This window comes from Octopus sinensis, linkage group LG6, assembly GCF_006345805.1.
Source record: "Octopus sinensis linkage group LG6, ASM634580v1, whole genome shotgun sequence".
Lineage (NCBI taxonomy): Eukaryota > Metazoa > Mollusca > Cephalopoda > Octopoda > Octopodidae > Octopus > Octopus sinensis.
This window is the reverse complement of record NC_043002.1, coordinates 117,786,293-117,807,705: the sequence shown is the minus strand read 5'-3', so window position 1 is coordinate 117,807,705 and position 21,413 is coordinate 117,786,293. Positions and strand designations below refer to the sequence as shown.

At 40.1% G+C, this 21,413-nt stretch overlaps 2 protein-coding genes across 2 annotated transcripts in view; one reads left to right on the top strand and one right to left on the bottom strand.

Moving 5' to 3' along the window:
* Positions 1–3,770, bottom strand: part of LOC115213475 (mevalonate kinase) — a 28,376-nt gene extending 24,606 nt beyond the window's left edge. Inside the window, exons 1-2 of the mRNA XM_029782468.2 lie at positions 3,061–3,770; positions 229–376 (exon numbers count right to left, since the gene is read on the bottom strand). Coding sequence (XP_029638328.1) covers positions 229–376; positions 3,061–3,138 — 226 coding nt within the window. The 5' untranslated portion in view covers positions 3,139–3,770. The remainder of the gene's footprint in view (positions 1–228; positions 377–3,060) is intronic.
* A 9,801-nt stretch (positions 3,771–13,571) lies between these two features.
* The window catches only part of LOC115213023 (F-box only protein 21), a 42,040-nt gene continuing 34,198 nt past the window's right edge, over positions 13,572–21,413 (top strand). Inside the window, exons 1-2 of the mRNA XM_029781922.2 lie at positions 13,572–13,649; positions 13,839–14,081. Of these exons, the coding sequence (XP_029637782.1) occupies positions 13,912–14,081 (170 nt within the window). The 5' untranslated portion in view covers positions 13,572–13,649; positions 13,839–13,911. The remainder of the gene's footprint in view (positions 13,650–13,838; positions 14,082–21,413) is intronic.

Below are 21,413 nucleotides of genomic sequence, written 5' to 3'. Positions count from 1 at the left end.
CTCACTGTGTCTAGATTCAGCAAGAGCTATGGGGAGATTTAATGTAATTGACTTACTCCTCCCCTGAAACTGCTGGCTTTGTGCCAAAATTTGAAATCAATATTTACAGTTTCTTTTCATTTTAGAACACAAAATACTTTAAGACTATTGAAATTATTTTATAATTACTAAATTTAAACAGATTGATTAATAATGTAATTAAAAATTAGGATTAAACTTTCACTATACCTGTAAATTCTTCTGACAGTTTCTTCAGATCTTTAAGTGACCATGTTTTATTTATTTCAAGAGCAGATATAGATACTTGGACCATTCCTGTATCTGAGGGTGTTAGTCGAACAAATGACCTCATATTTAAGCTACTGGAAATGGCCATCTGTAAAAATTTATGTTGCATTAAAAAATGAAATAAGAAAAAGAATGAATGACAATGAATTTCTTATATTAAAAATCAAAACCTTCCTATTGAAATTTTTATTTAAAAAAAATTTAAGGTAGCCATGAAACTACTCTACAATGATGATGAATGATAAAGGTATTTGGTATTTCTTTCAGATTCTTCACTGTTAATTAGACTTAATTAGAAATAATTCAGCAATAACACAAGCAAATGAATACTGTCTGTAAAAGAATGATCACTTAATCTAACCTGTTAACCAGTTTGAGTGTAAATGGTGAAATGAGACGTAAAGATGGCTGTATTTAGAAGAGATAACTGATTACACTGGCTCTCTGAAAACAAGATACCGTGTAAAAAGCATTGGCTTGGGTGCTGGTACCATGTAAAAAGCATTGGCTTGGGTGCTGGTACCATGTAAAAAGCACTGGTTACTGATGCCATGTAAAAAGTACTGGTGCTGGTGTCATGTAAAAAACACCCAGTACACTCTGTAAAGTGGTTGGTGTTAGGAAGGGTGTTCAGCTGTAGAAACCAAACCAAAAGAGATTATGGAACCTGATGCAGCCACTGGCCTCACCAACTCCAACCAAGCAATCCAATCCATGCCAGCATGGAAAATGGATGTTATATGATGATGATGATTTTATCAATAAGGACGAAAATAAATCCAATCACACTCAGCAATACACCTCTGGTTATTCTGAGTTGAAGCTTATCTATTCAATTCTATATTCATCTTCTGCCTCCATCATTTTCCAAACTCCTCCAGTCACCATCAGCTATTTAACCATTTAACTTCTTACATTAAAGACATTCACACCTCATCTCTCTCTCTCTCTCTCTCTCTCTCTGAGGTCAATGTACTTGGGACCACTACCTGGTTGTTATACTCCTTCCACACCAGTTTCTGGTTTTATATACTAAACTGCCTGAACCAATTAGGTAATTAAGCCTACCCATATCCCTGACAGACAAACAGATATCCAGATACATCTGACTCATCTCCAATCCAGCTTTTATTCAAACCCTAACTATTACTGTCTCTGTGCACTTTATATCAATCCAATTACTAACAAATCAAAGCAACACACACCTCCAACCTCTAATCTTTCTAGTATTTCAACAACTGGTTGAAGCTGCACTAGTTCTTAAAGACACTGGAAAAGCCTTCAACTATGTCTAGCATGTAAATCAATCAAAACTTTCCATCTATATGCCCCACCATCTCTCATCCCTTGGATTGGAAATTTTCTGATTGCACAGTTGTCACATGTGTCAATGGATCTCTTTCTACCCAACTCTCGATCAACTTTGGTGTTCCCCAGGGTCCTGTACCGTCAGCATACCTTTCCTTCTTGGGACACAAAACTCTACTTGTGAAGACCTGTTGAGGAAGTGAAAATCAAAATCGAAATCGATCAACATCAATGGAAATTGCAGCTGTGATACCGAACGTGGCCGTTGCCAGCGCCGCCCCGACTAGCCTCATGCCAGTGGCACGTAAAAAGCACCATCCGATCGTGGCCCTTTGCCAGCCTCGTCTGGCACGTAAAAGCACCCACTACACTCACGGAGTGGTTGGCATTAGGAAGGGCATCCAGCCGTAGAAACATTGCCAGATCAGACTGGGCCTGGTGCAGCCTTCTGGCTTCCCAGACCCCAGTTGAACCGTCTAACCCATGCCAACATGGAAAGCGGACGCTAAACGATGATGACGATATATATATATATATATATTTTATAGAAGGAGCTTCTACAGGACTAGAAATGTTTCATTCAAAAGAAATCATCAGGAAGCTTCCTGATGATTTCTTTTGAATGAAACAGTTCTAGTCCTGTAGAAGCTCCTTCTATAAACTAAATTAATTTACTCTGCTATGTATTGAGTACCTTATTTACTGTGGTTAACCCCGACTCAACCCGGGACCTACATATATATATATATATATATAACCTACTTGTCACCAAATCCAACAACACCCACTCTTATGCAGATGACACAGCCCTTCATTCCTCTCTAACTTTTCCCAATCATGTATCATCCACACATAGCCTAGGCATCATACACCAAACTTGCACTGATCCTATAAATGGAAATCTTGAGATAATCCTTTGATGGGGACCATAGCAACCTTGTTTCTCTTAGCAACAGAAAAGAAGCTCAAGCACCACTCATATGAACCAAATACACACACCCTAAATACGAAGAGTCCTCTGCTAGATATCTCACGTCATTCCTAAGACGTGGTACCGCCCTTTCAATTCAGACTAACTTAGCGGCGGGGGAGGGGGAATGATCGTTCAATAATTTTAATAAGAGCGATTTATCGAGAAGAAAACAATATGAATGATTCAAACAAAAGTTAAAAGTCATCAATGAAAGTCCAAGCTGGCGAAGAAAAAAATAAGACATTTTTGTTTGGTTTGAAATTCTTCAAACATCTCAAAAGTACAAAAAAAATTTAGAAAGCGTAATTTATTTCTGCAAGGAATATTTTAGCGGGTAAAGAACGTAAAGGTTCCAAACCATCTGTTGTGTTTCTAAGATACATTTTTTAATGCGTGTCTTATCAATTACGGTAATAAACCTTATGTTGTTGTAGTTTTACCGGTCAATATATGAGATATATGCACAACAATAACAGAACAAATCTTCTTACCTTTCCATATACAACAGCATGTTCACCGAAAAGAATTAGTTTTCCAGGAGCCGAGACAGTAATTGAATCCATGACCATAACGATACAGTTATATGTGTATAAGTTAACACACCCTTTTTCTCGAAGTCAGAACAAAACTGGTGAAACTATATAACTCTCAATAAAAATAAATCTTCGAAGAAAATATAAACATAACAGACTCTTCTTGTATATAAAACAATTTTCTATAATTCTCAATTCTAAGAAAAAGTGATGCTATGACTATTCAACAAAATGATATATTTTGAAACGTACACACCAAAGTGCTTGTATTTGATGTCTAATTAGAAGTACATGTATACCTCTATGCTTTAGTAAAGAACCAGTAGAGCGTGGCTTATGAATAAATACAAGTATTAATCATGTCGTAAAATTAGGCTCTCACAAGGGCATTTTTCGGTTGCTTGAATTAGTGACTGAACCGACCGGTTTCGTTGTCATTTAAAAATTCACTTAGATCTCCCACCAAAATAAAAAGTAATTAAAATCTAACCACAAAGTACTCCGAGACATCAAAGCGCTGTGGTGGAAGGGAGACAACCTACCTTGATTTCCATAAAACCTGAAGCAAAAAAGGAAAAATTAAATTTTGTAACAAATTGCGTTTCCAAATAAGTCATTTTCACCTGGTTTTGTCTTCTCTAGGGAGCTTGAATAATCTCACTCTTTAACTATCTTATAGATTTAAGTATGTCCTTATACATTCGCAATATTTTAATAAGCGTCCAAAATATTTTACTTTTCTCTCTTTCATGGTGTCTATTAAAGAATTTTTTTTCTTTAAATTATAGCTACATCATAATTGATTTTGTGTTTTGTCCTGGATATCCTCAAAAATGTTCTGTATACCAACATCTCAAAGTTGTAATCAATATTTTTGATAAAACTTTTGTTAATGTCCATGTTTCATTTCCATATAGCAGAGCAGAGCATATATGCACGAGCACATACCCAAACATCCATCTCTCTGTACACACACACACAAACACTCATATACACATAACATATTTGTTGCAGAAATGTATGTGTATTTCTATATGTATCCGTGAGGGTGTATTTGTGTTTGTGTGTGTGTGTAAATGTTCGTATGTGTAGAAATGTGCATTTCTGTGAGCATTTCTTTGTCATTTACTTTGCAATACAAGGTTCCATATTTCATCAATGTTGAAAGTTAAGATAGTATTGGTTGCATATCTAAGGTTTTCTATGATCTTACCACGTATTGACATTTACAGAATGTTGTCTGCTTCCCTAAAGTATAAGTTAAATAGGATAGTGAGTAATACACGGACTTGCATGACTCCTTCATTAATTTTGTGGCCTACATAGGTGCAAGCATGGCTGTGTGTAAGAAGTTTATTTCTCAAACACAATATAAGGTGGGTGGCTTAGTGGTTAGGGGTATTTGGCTCACAATCATAAGGTTGTGAGTTTAATTCCTGGAGGTACATTGTTTCTTTGAGCAAGACACTTCATTTCATGTTGCTCCAGTCCACTCAGCTGGCAAAAACAAATAGTACTTGTATTTCAAAGGGCCAGCCTTGTCATATTCTGTGTCACATGGAATCTCCCTGAGAACTATGTTCAGGGTACGCGTGTCTGTGGAGTATTCAACCACTTGCACTTGTTAATTTCACAAGTAGGCTGCCCCATTGATCTGATCAACTGGAACCCTTGTCATCATAACAGAGGGAGTACCAGGTTTAATCTTTCTCATCTCTCTCACTTGCATTGCTCACTCACTCACTACTATCCATCACTCCATCTCTACTTTTTTCCTGTCACAGTCCTCCCCAATGTTGCTTCTCCACCATCTCAATACCTTCCCATCTTTCTCGGCTACTCTCCATACTCCTCCCCCATACTTCTCTTTCGATGACTCTCTGCCAAACCTCACCGCCATATTCTATTTTCTCCCCATCGCATTTTTCACACATACTCATCCTTCTAATGTAATTCCTCTGCACAATCCAGTTCATCACCCTCACAACCCCATCTCTCCCTTTCTCCTATCCCTTTTCCCTGTTCCCTTCCCTGTTCCCTTCCCCAGTTGTGACTATTCTGTTATTATCTCCACTACCACCTAACAACAACAAATCTACTCCTCTCACATCACTTTCCCTAAAATCCCCACACTGTCTCTTCCTCCTATCCTACTTCAGTTATGGAAACCCCATTCAGGCCCTTTAGACTTTCACCAGTAGTGGTTCCACGACAAAAAGCACCCAATACATTCTGTAAAGGGGAAGGCATTCCAAACAAAAAACACACCAAAACAGATTAGAGTATGATATGGTCTTTTGACTTGTTGGAACCTGTTGGACCATCTAACCCATGACAGCATGAGGAACAGACATTAAATAGTGATGATGATGATGATGACGACGACAACAACAATGATAACGATGATGATGATGATGAAAATGATGGCAATGGCAGCGACAACGACATTGATGAGGTTATGGTGCCAGTGGTAGCACCCTTTGCCCAGGACTTTTGGACAATACCTACTTATATGCTCCAGACTAATACTATGGTCTGCATAATGGTCTGCGAGCAGGGTACAAATTGTTGTCCTTAAATGCTCGCAGTTTATGCAACAAAATACATTTGTTCAACGCCTACGTCAGAAGTATTGACCCTGACTTCATCACTGTCACGGAAACATGGGCGCATTCCTTACTCTGTGATGGGGTTTTGAACATTACGGGGTACAACCTCTTCTGTAAGGACCGCACTAACCGCCGTGGTAGTGGTGTGATGGTCTACGTTTGTTCAAATTTTTTGGTAATTCCTTGTGCCGATTTGAACGAATCACAAGAAGTTTTTTTCTGTGACGTACGTATGACCATGTCAACACTCCTGCTTGGCGTTGTTTATCATCCCCCAAATTACCATCAGGACACACAGCTTTGCAACATCCTCCGAGCTGCTGCCAGGAAAACAGCCACTTATGTGTTTATTGCAGGTGATTTCAATCATCCTGAGATCGATTGGGAAACCTTCCATTGGCCACAGAGTGCAAACGATTTTGTTGAGCTTGTGCTGGACTCAAACTGGTCACAAGTAGTCACCTCTCCAACAAGAGGCGACAACACCTTGGACCTGCTCTTCACCACAACTCCTGAAGCGGTTATCAATTGCACTACGGAGGAACCTCTAGGTGACTCTGATCATGCTATGATCATCGCCAATCTGGCTCTTGTGGGCAACAAACACCTGAACCATCTCCAATCTGCTTCCTTCGATTGGAAAAGAGCAGATTGGAACCTGTACCACACTGAACTACAGCACCCAAACTGGCGTGAATTCTACAACTCTGGAGATGTGAATACTATACTCCAGAGTATCCTGGACTCAATATGGGCAGCATGTGCAGCATCAGTGCCACGTAAACAAAAAAAGAAGAACCGCCTCAAAAGGGCAATTTGGGAAACTTCAGCGGTCCGACTTGCCAGGAAGGAACGTCGGACTGCTGAACAGGAATACAAGTTGCATAAATCAGACACCAACAGGAAGAAGCGGAATAAATCCTCCAACCATCTCAAGCAAGTGACAAAAAATGCAGTGCTTGAATTTGAACAGTGCATAGCAGCCAATCCTGACAGCAAGGTTTTCTGGAAATATGTGCATTCAAAGCAGAGACCTCACTCTCCAGTGGGCCCTCTTCGCAACCCTCACACAAACCAGATCACTGACGACCCCAAGGAATGCGCAGAACTCATTGCCGAGTGCTATGCAAACATATTCACTGTTGAAAGTCAAAATGTACCATCTTCACCATCACTAACAGCAAACTCCATAACAACTATGGAATTTACACCTGCAATGCTGCGACGTCACCTTCAAAATAAGCGCAACTATGCCTCCCCTGGTCTCGATGGAGTTACATACCTGCTTCTCAAACGTGGCAGGCACTTCCTTTTACACCAGCTTTCTATTTTCTTCCAGTACTGTCTCAACAATGGTGCTACTCCGGAGCAGTGGAAAACTGCCAGTGTCATTCCTCTGTTCAAAAAGGGTGACCGCACATCACCTGTCAACTATCGCCCAGTCAGTCTCACTAGCTGTATTGCAAAACTGATGGAATCGTGTGTCAGAGAAACACTCTGGAACTTCTGGAGCTCTCACAGTCTCATCCGACCCTCACAATATGGATTTGTCCCTAACTCCAGCTGCAGTGACCAGCTTGTCGAGTTCCTTGAGGACATTACTCAGATCACTGACAGTGGCTCATGGGTGGATGTTGTCTACCTTGACTTTGCTAAGGCTTTCAACTCTGTGCCACACAAAAGGCTTATGGTGAAACTCTCTGCAATGGGTGTGGGGGATGACCTTTTTAACTGGTTGAAATCCTTCATCCTCAGCCGAAAGGAGGTAGTCACAGTTCTAGGACAGCACTCTACACCATATGAGATGTCATCGGGTGTACCACAGGGATCTGTCCTTGGTCCCCTCCTGTTTGTGGCATACATTAATGACATAGATGCCAATTTAAAGAATGCCACAGTATTGAAATATGCAGACGACATCAAGCTGTACCTTGAAATCAAGAGGACTGATCCTGATGTCTACAACTCTTTCCTGCAATCAGACCTAGACACAATGCAGCAATGGATCACAGACTGGCAACTGAAACTGGCTGTGGACAAGTGTACCACCATGCATTTTGGGAGAAAAAACCCTGCGTCCACATACTCCCTCCACAACACTGATATCAAGAAATCCTCTTGCGAGCGTGACCTAGGCATCATTGTCAGCAGTGATTTGCGTTGGACAAAGCATATCTCTAAAATTGTCAAGAAGGCCGAGGGTGTCTTGGCATCACTCAGCAAGACTTTAGTTAGCCGCTCTCCAGCCATCTATTTAAAACTGTATACAGCTATGGTACGACCACACTTGGAATTCGCATCATCAGTTTGGAATCCCTATCTTGCTCAGAACATTGACCTCCTGGAATCTGTCCAGAGATGTGCAACCAAACGCATACCCTCCATCAGACACCTACCATATTCTGAGCGCCTTGTTTCCCTGGGCATGGATTCACTGAAGCTCCGGCGTCTGGCGACGGACTTGGTAAACACCCACAAAGTTATCAACCACCTCACCAACAACAACACTGAACACCTTTTTGATCTTCATGTGTCTAACACACGTGGACATGCCTACAAAGTCAGAAAACAGCACAGCTCCCATGACTTTCGGAAACATTTTTTCACGCTCAGAGTTGCTGAAGCATGGAATAAACTGCCTGCGTCAGTTGTTGACTGCCATGACACTGCATCCTTTAAGGCCCTCATGCTTCCGAAATCCGTCGAAACTACACCTGATTATATATACACTTTAGATGAGTTGTAGTGCACCTGAGCACTGTACACAATTATTATTATTATTATTATTATTATTATTATTATTATAATCTTTGTGATGTTATAAGATCAATTTCTGGGAACTTTAGTTGCTTCTCCTGATCAACTGCCAGCTCTCTTGTGCTGTTGCTAACACTAGAGGAAGTTTTCTTGGCTGCTGATGCTAGCTTACCTTCATTTTTGCTGAAAGTGAATGTCTTGTAATGGAAAACCTAGTCAAGACTCAAACGTAGAAAACTTTTGATCCACTCACAGCAGACTTGTGTTTGTTATGTCTATATTTTTTTTACCTCAGAAACAAAAGAGTTATTTTATTTTGTACCATCCAATCTTTCTTGACTAATTAGAAAGTATCGGCTCATACCTTCTTGACCTTACTCTCATAAATCATTCTGCTAGCTATAATGTATATACAGTGATAGCAAGAGGGTATACCATAGGTTTTTGATTGAGGTACATCAGAGTCAGGAGAATATTTTAGCCTCACTTTCTTCTGCCTTTGATTTTTGTTAAAGGGCTAAAGCTACCTCAGTCACCATTACTACTGTAAGCCATAAGCAGTAGTCACTGCCTCAACTGTCAGAACTGTAAGTGTAAAATGATGATGTCTAGTCCATGTTAGTGCAGAAAGTGAATATAAACGTGATGCTGATACTGCTACTAATAGCCTATCTCGTTACTGCTGTCACACTAGCACACACATAATGATACCAACATACAACCAAATATCAAAGTCAAACATCCTTACACATACTGCCCAACACACAACTGAATCACTAGATTCAGAAAAAAATTAATAAATAACATTTCATCATCATCATCGTTTAACGTCTGTTTTCCATGCTAGCATGGGTTGGACGATTTTGACTGAGGGCTGGCGAACCAGATGGCTGCACCAGGCTCCAATCTTGATCTGGCAGAGTCCTACAGCTGGATGCCCTTCCTAACACCAACCACTCCGAGAGTGTAGTGGGTGCTTTATACGTGCCACCGGCACGGGGGCCAGTCAGGCGGTACTGGCAACGACCTCGCTCGAATCTTTTTACACATGCCACCAGCACAGGTGCCAGTAAGGTGACGTTGGTAATGATCATGCTCGAATGGTGCCCTTTTACGTGCCACTGGCTCCTTAATAGACTTATTCATTGAAAGCTGGCTCTTACAATGACTAATCTAACAACTGATGGTGTCCACTACAACCAATCAAAAAATTGGTGAGGGTACCAACAGTTGTGGAATTTGCCCAGGTTGTTTGGAGAGCAAGTGAGGATTTGTCCATGCTCCCCTCTCCTTATGTACTGAAGGTAATAAATATAGTAATACAACTGAATATATTTAAGAAGAACAAAGTACATAAAATAAAATGTATAACAATTATAAACTTCAAATGAATATGTATACATTATTAATTTAGTGCCTTTCTTTTGTGTGTTAAGGTGTGATTTGAGAGCATTTTGAATGCTGTTTCTAGTAGGTTGATGTCAAGCATGGGAAATGAAAAGAAGTTCACCTACCTTCCTCTCTCGTCTGCACCTGTCTAGTAATAGCCAATCTGGCAATCCTGCCCTACCCTGTCACCCAGCTGCTATCTCACCAATCCAAGAGTGAATTCCCTCACGTCCATTTGCAATGCCTCAGCTGGCCAAAAGAGGATGACCTCTGTCCTCCCTACTGCTCTTCCCTTCTCACACTTCCTCTTCTGGTCAGTCCCTTGACCATTAACACCATGGCCCTCTTCTTCCGGCTCATCCCCACACACCTCCCTGATCTCAAACATCACCTCCTCACTCCATGTTGAAATCTACCACCCACCCGAGTGGGCACCTTACATGTTGTGATCTTCTTAAACTGGGAACCTCATTCTCTTCCTCTTCTCCACAATCATCATCCGATGAAGCGACAATCCTATGAACATCCAAAACATGATGTGGCATTCCATCCACAGAGATGTTTGACCCAAGCAAAAAGAAAAAAGAAAATAGTGCAATAGGTGTAAAACAGCATGTAGTAAACGAATATGGAAAAACTGCGTGCTGGCGAACGGGGGGGGGGCAGGGAGACGACTCGGAAAATTCACATCAGGAATTTCCAAGTCCTCTCACCACTTCCCTGTTTGTCGGCGAAATTTTTTTTCTTCATATTCGTTTACTACACATTATTTTACACCCAGTACCCTATTTTTTGTTCAATTTTTGTGATGGAGGGTAGGTGGGGTGCGGATGATCCAGTAACTCCACTTCGACACCCGGTCACAAAAATGAAAAGAAAATAGTGCAATAGGTGTAAAACAACATGTAGTAAACAATGGTGCTACTCCGGAGTAGTGGAAAACTGCCAGTGTCATTCCTCTGTTCAAAAAGGGTGACCGCACATCACCTGTCAACTATCGCCCAGTCAGTCTCACTAGCTGTATTGCAAAACTGATGGAATCGTGTGTCAGAGAAACACTCTGGAACTTCTGGAGCTCTCACAGCCTCATCCGACCCTCACAATATGGATTTGTCCCTAACTCCAGCTGCAGTGACCAGCTTGTCAAGTTCCTTGAGGACATTACTCAGATCACTGACAGTGGCTCATGGGTGGATGTTGTCTACCTTGACTTTGCTAAGGCTTTCAACTCTGTGCCACACAAAAGGCTTATGGTGAAACTCTCTGCAATGGGTGTGGGGGATGACCTTTTTAACTGGTTGAAATCCTTCATCCTCAGCTGAAAGGAGGTAGTCACAGTTCTAGGACAGCACTCTACACCATATGAGATGTCATCGGGTGTACCACAGGGATCTGTCCTTGGTCCCCTCCTGTTTGTGGCATACATTAATGACATAGATGCCAATTTAAAGAATGCCACAGTATTGAAATATGCAGACGACATCAAGCTGTACCTTGAAATCAAGAGGACTGATCCTGATGTCTACAACTCTTTCCTGCAATCAGACCTAGACACAATGCAGCAATGGATCACAGACTGGCAACTGAAACTGGCTGTGGACAAGTGTACCACCATGCATTTTGGGAGAAAAAACCCTGCGTCCACATACTCCCTCCACAACACTGATATCAAGAAATCCTCTTGCGAGCGTGACCTAGGCATCATTGTCAGCAGTGATTTGCGTTGGACAAAGCATATCTCTAAAATTGTCAAGAAGGCCGAGGGTGTCTTGGCATCACTCAGCAAGACTTTAGTTAGCCGCTCTCCAGCCATCTATTTAAAACTGTATACAGCTATGGTACGACCACACTTGGAATTCGCATCATCAGTTTGGAATCCCTATCTTGCTCAGAACATTGACCTCCTGGAATCTGTCCAGAGACGTGCAACCAAACGCATACCCTCCATCAGACACCTACCATACTCTGAGCGCCTTGTTTCCCTGGGCATGGATTCACTGAAGCTCCGGCGTCTGGCGACGGACTTGGTAAATGCCCACAAAGTTGTCAACCACCTCACCAATAACAACACTGAACACCTTTTTGATCTCCATGTGTCTAACACACGTGGACATGCCTACAAAGTCAGAAAACAACACAGCTCCCATGACTTTCGGAAACATTTTTTCACGCTCAGAGTTGCTGAAGCATGGAATAAACTGCCTGCGTCAGTTGTTGACTGCCATGACACTGCATCCTTTAAGGCCCTCATGCTTTCTGAAATCCGCCGAAACTACACCTGATTATATATACACTTTAGATGAGTTGTAGTGCACCTGAGCACTGTACACAATTATTATTATTATTATTATTATTAAACGAATATGAAAAAAAAGAAATGCGCTCTGGCAAACGGGGGTGCAGGAGAGAGAGGACTTGGAAAATTCACTTGCCCAAGGTGCCATGCAGTGGGACTGAACCCGGAACCGTGTGGTTGGGAAGAATATCCATTTTCTTTAGGGAAAAAATCGGATTGTGTGAATTGTTCTAGTCCTTTTCCCCACCCCCGTTCACCAGCGTGCATTTTTTTTCATATTCGTTTACTACATGTTGTTTTACACCTATTACACTATTTGTTGTTTTCCATTTTTGTAACCGGTTGTTAACGTTGAGTTTTCAGATCCTGGGAATTTTTCAAGTTCTGTCCTCGCCCCACCCCTGTTCTCTAGCATGCATTATATTTTTCATAATCGTTTAGGACACACTATTTTATACCTATTGCACCATTTCTTTTCTTTTCTTCCTTTTTTTGAGGTCGGGTTACTTGATCGTGTGAATCATCCGAGTCCGCACCCCACTCACCCCGTCACAAAAATTGAACAAAAAATAGTGTACTCGGTGTAAAATAATGTGTAGTAAACGAATAGGAAGAAAAAAATTTTGTCGACGAACGGGGAAGTGGTGAGAGAACTCGGAACATTCCCGATGTGAATTTTCCGAGTCGCCCCCCCCCCGTTCGCCAGCGCGCATTTTGTTTTTTTTTCATATTCGTTCACATGTTGTTTTATACCTATTGCACTTTTGTTATTTATTTTTGCTTGGGTCAAACACGGGAGTCTGACCAATTCAAGGGCTGCTCCGGGCGGCACACACTCTACCTACGTGACTACATACGATAGGCTCCTTTCAGTTTCTATTCACCACAGTTCTCTCGCATGGCTTTAGTCATCCCAGAGCTACAACAAAAAATACCTTCTCATATAGGCTCTAAAACATATTGGTTATGAAATATTGGGTGTAGAGTATTTCCTGCCAAGGATTGGTCAAGAATTCAGGCAAATGAAGAGAGCCACTAAGGAAATAGTTATGCCAGCTGATACCAGCTTGATGTGTCTTTAGTTGACGAGAGACTATAGATGGGACCCTTCTGCTGACGAAGACTAATTCGGACCTCGCTGCTCCATTCATCTGAAGCATAACGGCTAAAGGGCGCAACACTTGTGATCTTGAGATACACGCTGATCATACAGAATGCTTTCCAACATTGCGATGAATTCAGAAAGGCTTGCTATACTCCTCAGTAACTCCCGTAGTTTCTGCCTGGGACAAAGCATCTTCGATGTTTATTTTACTTTGGTGTAGACATATCGTAGTCGACATATTGATGTACATTTAATTTATTCGTCTAGATCTATAAGTATATCCATAAATTGGTGTAGCTATATTATTGTGTGTGTGTATGTGTATGTGTATGTATATAGATATATATATATATATAGAGAGAGAGATTTATTGACAGATGTTAATATATTGGTAATTCCGAAGACGGGATTGGTAATTCCGAAGACGGGATTGGTAATTCCGAAGACGGGATTGGTAATTCCGAAGACGGAATTGGTAATTCCGAAGACGGGATTGGTAATTCCGAAGACGGAATTGGTAATTCCGAAGACGGGATTGGTAATTCCGAAGACGGAATTGGTAATTCCGAAGACGGGATTGGTAATTCCGAAGACGAAGTTGATAAAATATTTGGGGGGAGATAACTCTTGCATTACAATTCAAACGAGAAAACATGGCAGTCGAGGCGAAAATTCTGCCACAGCTTCCAACAGAGATTTTAGTGAAAATTCTGTGCTGTGATACAGTTTCACATGTAGATATTTGTCGGCTAGCCTTTACTTGCCATCGAATGAGAGACATTTGCCTCACAGAAAATATATGGAAATGTAAATTTTTTCAATGGTAAGTTGGTATGGCGTACTTTCTTCTCACTAATTTCCTGTTTTGGCTGGATTCCTCTTTTATTTTGATCTGTTTTATTTTGATCTGCTACAAGAACTCAGTAGGGAAAAAATGTTGAAGAACTAGAATACAACGAGGCTTATATGATTGCCACATGACCCTTCTCGTAACTTTTTATACAATTCCGAATTTATGTTTTCGCGTTCAAATGCTGAAACAACTTTCTTCAATAAATATTCAAGTAGATCTGTATATTTTGGTGAGTGAAATTCATAAAGAGCCAAAGAACGTAACCATATGAATGCAACAGAAACTTACACATTCTTAAAACTCATGACTAATTCGTCTTCATTGATGTGAAATACCAATTTTCGTATCTTCCTGCTAAGTTTCTTCGCATCCGTGTCAGTCTAAATAAATATTCCCAATGTTTTGTTTACATACAAAATCCTTTTCTACTCTGGGCACAACGCCCGAAATTGTGGGGAGGCTGACCGGACGATTAGATAGATCCCAGTACACAACTGATACTTTATTTATCGACCTCGAAAGGATGAAAGGCGATCATCGCCAGGCTCCATAATATTCTTCGTAGCGATAATCAATGTGTTTACACATTGAAGTTCAGATCATTTAACCTGTTGTATCTTTGCATTCACTAATATTGAGAATGTTTGATATAAGTTTCTAATGTACTTAAGTGAATACTCCTTAGTTTTATAACTCGCCGAACTGCTATACTAATTATGAGTGATATTATTAATAATAAACCCCAACAGTAAAATATTTTGGTAAATTTTTAAAAACTTTACTGATATTTTATCCCCCCCCCCATAAAACTAAGTTGTGTTCTGAAGTAGGACATGTTGCGTGTTGGATGGTTAATTGACAAGAAAATTACGTATGTTTGATACAAACTGTTTTAAAATCGTTTGTGTAACTATTTCATTCCAGCTTTTACAAAAAATAATAAACGTAAATATCGCATAATCTTGTTTCCTAATAAATCTAAGACCTTGTATCTAAGCAAGAAATTATTTCATAAATGGATCGACGAGATATACTGAAGAAGGAACATATATTTTATCAACTGAATCTGGAAGATAGACCAATGTTTCATAGCCTTCGTAAGTCCTCCGAGCCGATGTGGTGGTTGTCGTTACCATTCCACTTAACCGTAACAAACCGACGACTTCTGGAAGGACATGTGCAACGGGGAAGGGTGGACTGGTCGTAGTAATTAGTACGGGGCCTGAGAGGGTAGATACTATAGGTGAAGAGAAGTGGCGGGGCAAGTGGAAGTGGCACGGCAACAGCCAGCTCAGATGAGTAGAGACAATCTGTAATTGTGGTAGAAAAGGTAGAGCAGAGACAGTAGGTATTTAAGCTAGGAGCTGCACATGTCTGTGAGTGGCTTTACACCAATCAGTCAAATAGACTTTCTCCCGATAAGTCTGGGATGTCTTTGTGTGTAAGCAGCAGCTCTGTCCCAGATGTGAGAGTAGCACTCTGTCACGAGCCTGTCTTCAGCTATTCTACAATTGGATAAAAAAAGTGTCAGTGGTACAAACTTAGAGTAGTTCATCATCATCATCATCGTCATCATTTAACGTTTGTTTTCCTTGCTGGCATGGGTTGGACAGTTTGACTGGCACTGGGTTTGAGAGGTGAAACAGTGACAGTTGAGTCACATAGGCTTGGATGAAAAGTGTGTACAGTTAATTCAGAGAATTAAATGTTCTTGTGGTGGTGGTGATGGAGGCAGAGAGAGAAGAAAAGGCACATCTATAAATCAGTGGTTGAAGTCTATGGGCAGTTAAATCAAACAAGTCTGCTTTGGGATTCAATATATGATTGTGTGTTGATGTGAACAGTTACTTCAGTGTGAGACTTACCTAAGGATAAGCAACTGATAAAACTGAAGTATTTTTTGGTTATAAAGAATTCCTAATAATTGTAAATTTGTTTTGATAATATGTGATTTTTACTTTGAAAGATGATCAGAGATTGTGAAGTGTACTTCTAGTGACTTTAAGTGTTTTAATTTTGTTAGTGAAGGTTATATACAAAATTGTTTCTTTGATATGTAAAATGGTTTCAGATTTAGGCACAAAGCCAGCAAAAAGGTATGTCAGTTACATTGGCCCCGTTGCTCAACTGGTAATTATTATATTGATCTCAAAAGGATGAAAGGCAAAGTTGACCTTGGCAGAATTTGAGCAAAGAATGTAAAGACGGACGGAATTCCACTAAGTATTTTGTCTGGCATGCTAACAATTCTGCCAGCTCACCGCCTTTGATATGTATAATGACTGAGTTTTTGGTGATATTGAAAGGGACTCCATGTCAATCAGTTCAATAGCTGCTTTTTTATTAATGCAGTCAAACAAGTTACATGCATCTGTGTGTGTGTTTTGTGTGTGCTTGCACAGCAGTATTGTTCCAGTATGTGGGTAGTACTCTAATTGTGTGTGTGCTTGCATAGCATTACTGTCCCAGCTATGTGAGGAGTACTCTAATATGGGTTGTATTTGAGCATTGTAAAGTTAGTAACTCTTCATAACCAGAGTTTTAGCAATGTTATTTATGTCTAATCATAAATCTTAAAAGATAAAAAATGACAAGGTCTCACACATGAGGTGGTTTAACTGTGTACCACTCATCAGTAGAGGCATATACTTTTATAAGATTGCTTGCTTGTTATGAGGAGTGATTGTGTTTTTGTGCTCTTAAATGAGAGTAGATTGGCATATTCCTACTAAAAGATATTTTCTAGATTTCTGTCTGTAGAAATAGTGTCAATCAGGCGTGAGTGAAAGATGCTGTAATCAACATAGGAGTATCACTTGTTATATGTGGCAGTAACATTAATGTGCAAAAGGAAGAATACAGGGAAGCAATTAACCTTAAACCAGAGTTGATAGAGTATGAGTAGGAGAGAGAGAGAGAGAGAGAGATGTTTGCTGTGCATTCTTACTGTAGCAGGAAATATTAAGAAATTATGGAGCGATTTTAAATTTATAATTGTATAAGTTATAACACAGATAAATCAGCTGAAACCCTCCAGTAAGATCTAAAGTGTACAAGAGAGGTGGGAGTGAGAGAGAGAGAGAAAGAGTGCATAACATTTTGCCTCTTTTATTCTTATTGCTACCATTTTTATTATCTCTGATCCTTGCTTTGTGTAATTTCAAAAACGGGCTACTGAGAATCATATCAGTACGAAGTTGTGAAAATAAGAAAAAAAAAAAGTTCTACATTTTTATATATTTATGGATATTTTAGTGATACAAACAAAATTCTTGAATTTGTAGTTAGTGTGGAAATGGTCTTGTAAAAATTTTTTTTTTTTTTTTTTTTGGATACATTCCCAGGTTGACCTGATTATCTTTCATTTGTTTCAGTCATTAGACTGTGGCCATGCTGGGGCAAACCTTGAAGAACTTTTAGTTGAATGAATTGACTCCAGTACTCATTTTTTTAAAAACTAACTTTTATTGACAGGAAAATACTATAGAAATATAATAATATTTGTCAAATGTATGTGTATGCAGAATGGCACTATTATAAGAGAAAGTCTCTTGGGTCGACATTTAGTGTATAGAAGCACAGAAATATTAGTAACAGACTAGAATCATCCAGCATCGGTGGTAGAACTGCTGTATCATGTGATCTTGGTGTGTTTTGTACCTTATACAAAAGTCTTCCACAATTTGTAACAAATTTACTCACAAAGCTGTGGTCAGCCTGAAGCTGTAGGAGGAGACATGTGCCCAAAGTACCACTCAATAGAACTGAAGCTGAGACCATACGGTTAAGAAGCAAGTTCTTAACTACATGAACACATCTGGCCTATATTGATTTCAAATTTTGGCTCAAAGCCAGCAATTTTGGGGGAGGAGTAAAAGGTGTTTTTGACCTTGTGCTCATTTGTCAACCATTTTACAGAACATTTTGGATGCATATTATTGTGGAACCAACACTTGTCTGGTTGATTTCTGCTCTGTAAGACTAAAAAGTGCTGACTACTTTATGCTCTGCTCATTTGCTCAGTGCAGTAGAGTGATGATGGGAGAAACTGAGATGTGTGTGTGTGTGTGTGTGTGTCAGGAAGAAGTGTATAATACCAGAAACAAAAGTTAGTGAGAGAGGAGCAGAGAGGGTATGGGTCAGGTGTAGAGTACAGGATGGTAGTAGTTGGAACTCAAATACAGGTAGTCTGGCGATGCTCATTGTTACACAAGTGGTATATTTCAGTGTGAGGGTTGGACAAGTCTAATGACATCCTGACACAAGCAGCATGGTACAATGAATAGAAGTGAGGAGTGAGGGATAGAAAAATTATAGAGGTGGGAGAGTATCAAGAGGCTGGGTAGGTGGTAGGCTCAGTGGGAACAAGAGATCCAGCTGCAGGTATATCTCCCAACTTCCATGACTACCATTATTTCAACACTCAAGTCACTGTACTGGCATGCTGAGCAGATTCTCTCCAACACTGCATGTCGATCACTCTGGTTCTCGGAATATTTTTCTAAGTTTTGACCACTCCATCTCCTGTCATTTATGCATTTGATAACGGGTGATGAAGAACTGTTGTGTATTCAGAAACCATCCATAGTTTGTAGCAATGGGAGATAATGTTAGCACTGGCTTAGCTATAAAACAGTTATGTCCCTTACGTCTTCCATTTCTGTGCCAGCTACAGCTGATATCTTTATTATATATATAAAACTGGGAATGTGTGTCTGTCTGTGTGTTTCCCTAAAACTTGAGAACTACACAACCGATTTCATTCAAATTTTACACATGCCTTATTTAGGGTCCATGTAGTTTCATGGGCAAAAAAATGTTCAACTTCTTGCCTAGAACGAGCCCATAGCAATATCATATCTTCTCCACTATTTCAGTATTACATGTTAAAAGTGAAACAAAAACGTTTCTCTATTTTATGTCAGATATTTTCACTTTAACAATAAAAATAATAATAACAATTGAATTATATGTAGTAAGTAATAATTAAAATCAAACTAAAGTATAATATAATCGTAACATAAAAAAAAGTAAAAATAGCAATTGGTATAAAATTGCCTCAATGACTTGAACTTGAATAAGTGGTTTCACATGAATGGGAATAAATTGAAAATAAAATTAGCATGCAGAAATGGAATAGTCCAGATGGATAATAAAAAATTAAATTAAAGAAAAGACTTATTGTCTATAAAGTATACAATGTAGAGAAAAAAGAAGATTTTCACACGACGGTCGTGTTTTTTTGCGCTCTGTAAAATTCGGTTAAAAAAGAACAAAAAGTATTGTTGTTGTTGTAGAAATTTTGAACGTCGTTGATGCGGTTTCGCGTTACACGGGTTCTATGAGTTACACTTTTTCTGTTCGGGCGGCCGTTTTCGGTCTGTCAGACAGAAGGAAATGGACTTTGATTCCCCATCAGACTTGTCTACGTCTGAGGAGGAACTGGAACAGGCAGTGAGAATGATGGATCGAAAGCTGGGTTATACCTATGCCGGTGTAACCAAGAAGGCGGAAGAGAAAGGGGTGGACTTGGCCAAGCTACCAAGTTACCAGAAATATATGAAAAAGGATAGCGGTGAGGTCGAACTAGCACCGACACCCAAGAGAAAAGAATGGTATGATAAAAGGACCATTATATACAGGGTGTTCGCAAACGAAAGGAAGAAGATAGAAGTTGTAAACATGGAGTGGAGAGAGGAGGCGCTGAGAAGAACGGAGGAGGAAATTAATTTTCTGACTCGAGGATCAAAGTATGGTACTGTAGTGGTACAGTTTAAAAGTGAGAATGCAGCAAGGAAGATGGCGGCGAAGGCGGTGAAATCCGAGAAGGTAACTCTTTTGCCTACATATCTAAATAGAAGGATTACACGAGTAAGGGTGGAGGGAGTGCCACCAAACGTTGAGGCCGAGTGGATTGTGGCGGCTGTGATTAGCGGCCACGAGGAGGAAGTGGATATTCTCCATGCCTCGGTTAAGACCGAGGGCTGGAGAGGCGTAACAGTGGAACTGAACGTGCAGGCAGAGAACGAGGTACTGGTGGACCTGGCGGAAAACATCAGATTGGGAGACGTGATCATGAGAGTGTGGGTGGAGGGCAGAGCTCCACGTTGTTACAAGTGTGGCCTGAGGGGTCACATAAGAGCCTTCTGCCCTCCCCCAGTGAAAGAAATGGATTCCGAACCACAGAGAGAGAAGCAGAAACCAGAGGAGAAGGAGACAGTAGAAGAAGAGAATTCACAGAAATGGAAAGAAGCTGGGAATAAGAGGAAGAGAAGAATACGAGGAAAAGAAAATAACATAGAACACCAATCCACCCCAACACCACCCACACCCTCTGAGACCCACCCTATCCCTGCAGACAGTGAACCCACCCGCTCCCCTCCAACAAGAAAACAAAAGAAAAAAAATAATACAGACAGACAAGAGTTTGAAATCGAACCCAGGCCGAACATTTATATTATGACTGAACAGAAAGAAGTGAAAAGGGTAATGGAAGAGTATAAATGGTATGAAATAGGTGAGACCAGACATGCAGTGCTGGAAAAGAAGAATATAGATGAGTTTGTGTTGAGGTGTGAAAGGGAGAATTGGGAGGTGAAAGATACAAGAATGAGCGATGAATTCGTGGAAAATATGGAGGAGTATTTCGGAGTAAGAATGGATATGGATGGTCTTCGTATTGGGAATGAACATTCAGGTGACAGTGAAAACAAAAGGACAGGTAAGTGATGCTGGCGGAGGGGGCTGTTAGCATCGCTTTCATATTATCATTTTTCATTTTAATATTCATTTACTCATAAATTTAATTATTTTGTTCTATGTCCCCCATGTTTTGTTATGTAAGCCAATCTTCGTAGCCCCTGGTGGGTAATAAAGAAATTACATGGAGGAAAGCACCTTCGAAAAGTGTCTTGGTGCGACTATGAAAGGTATCTAATCAGAGGCAGTAAATTCGCCACAATAGAAGCAAGGGTCGAGTCAACGGAGCGTGCGAGGGAGTACTTGACTCGAACTTGCAAAGTGGAAATATTTTATTTTTACCTTTGTATCTGGGACGTAGGACGTCCCGGAAAAAAATTTTAAATGCCCCCCCCCCCCCCCGAAGTAGAGGTAGGCTGGATTGTAGCCACCCTTCTATACAAGAGGGAGGACAAGATACAATTGATCGAAATTACAAGAGACGGGCTAACAATTCCAGTCTGTTATATATTTTGAGTATTGTTATCACTAGCGATATCAAGATATAACTTTGTATTCTATGTGTAGATGTATATATATAGATGTACATGTAATATGTACACA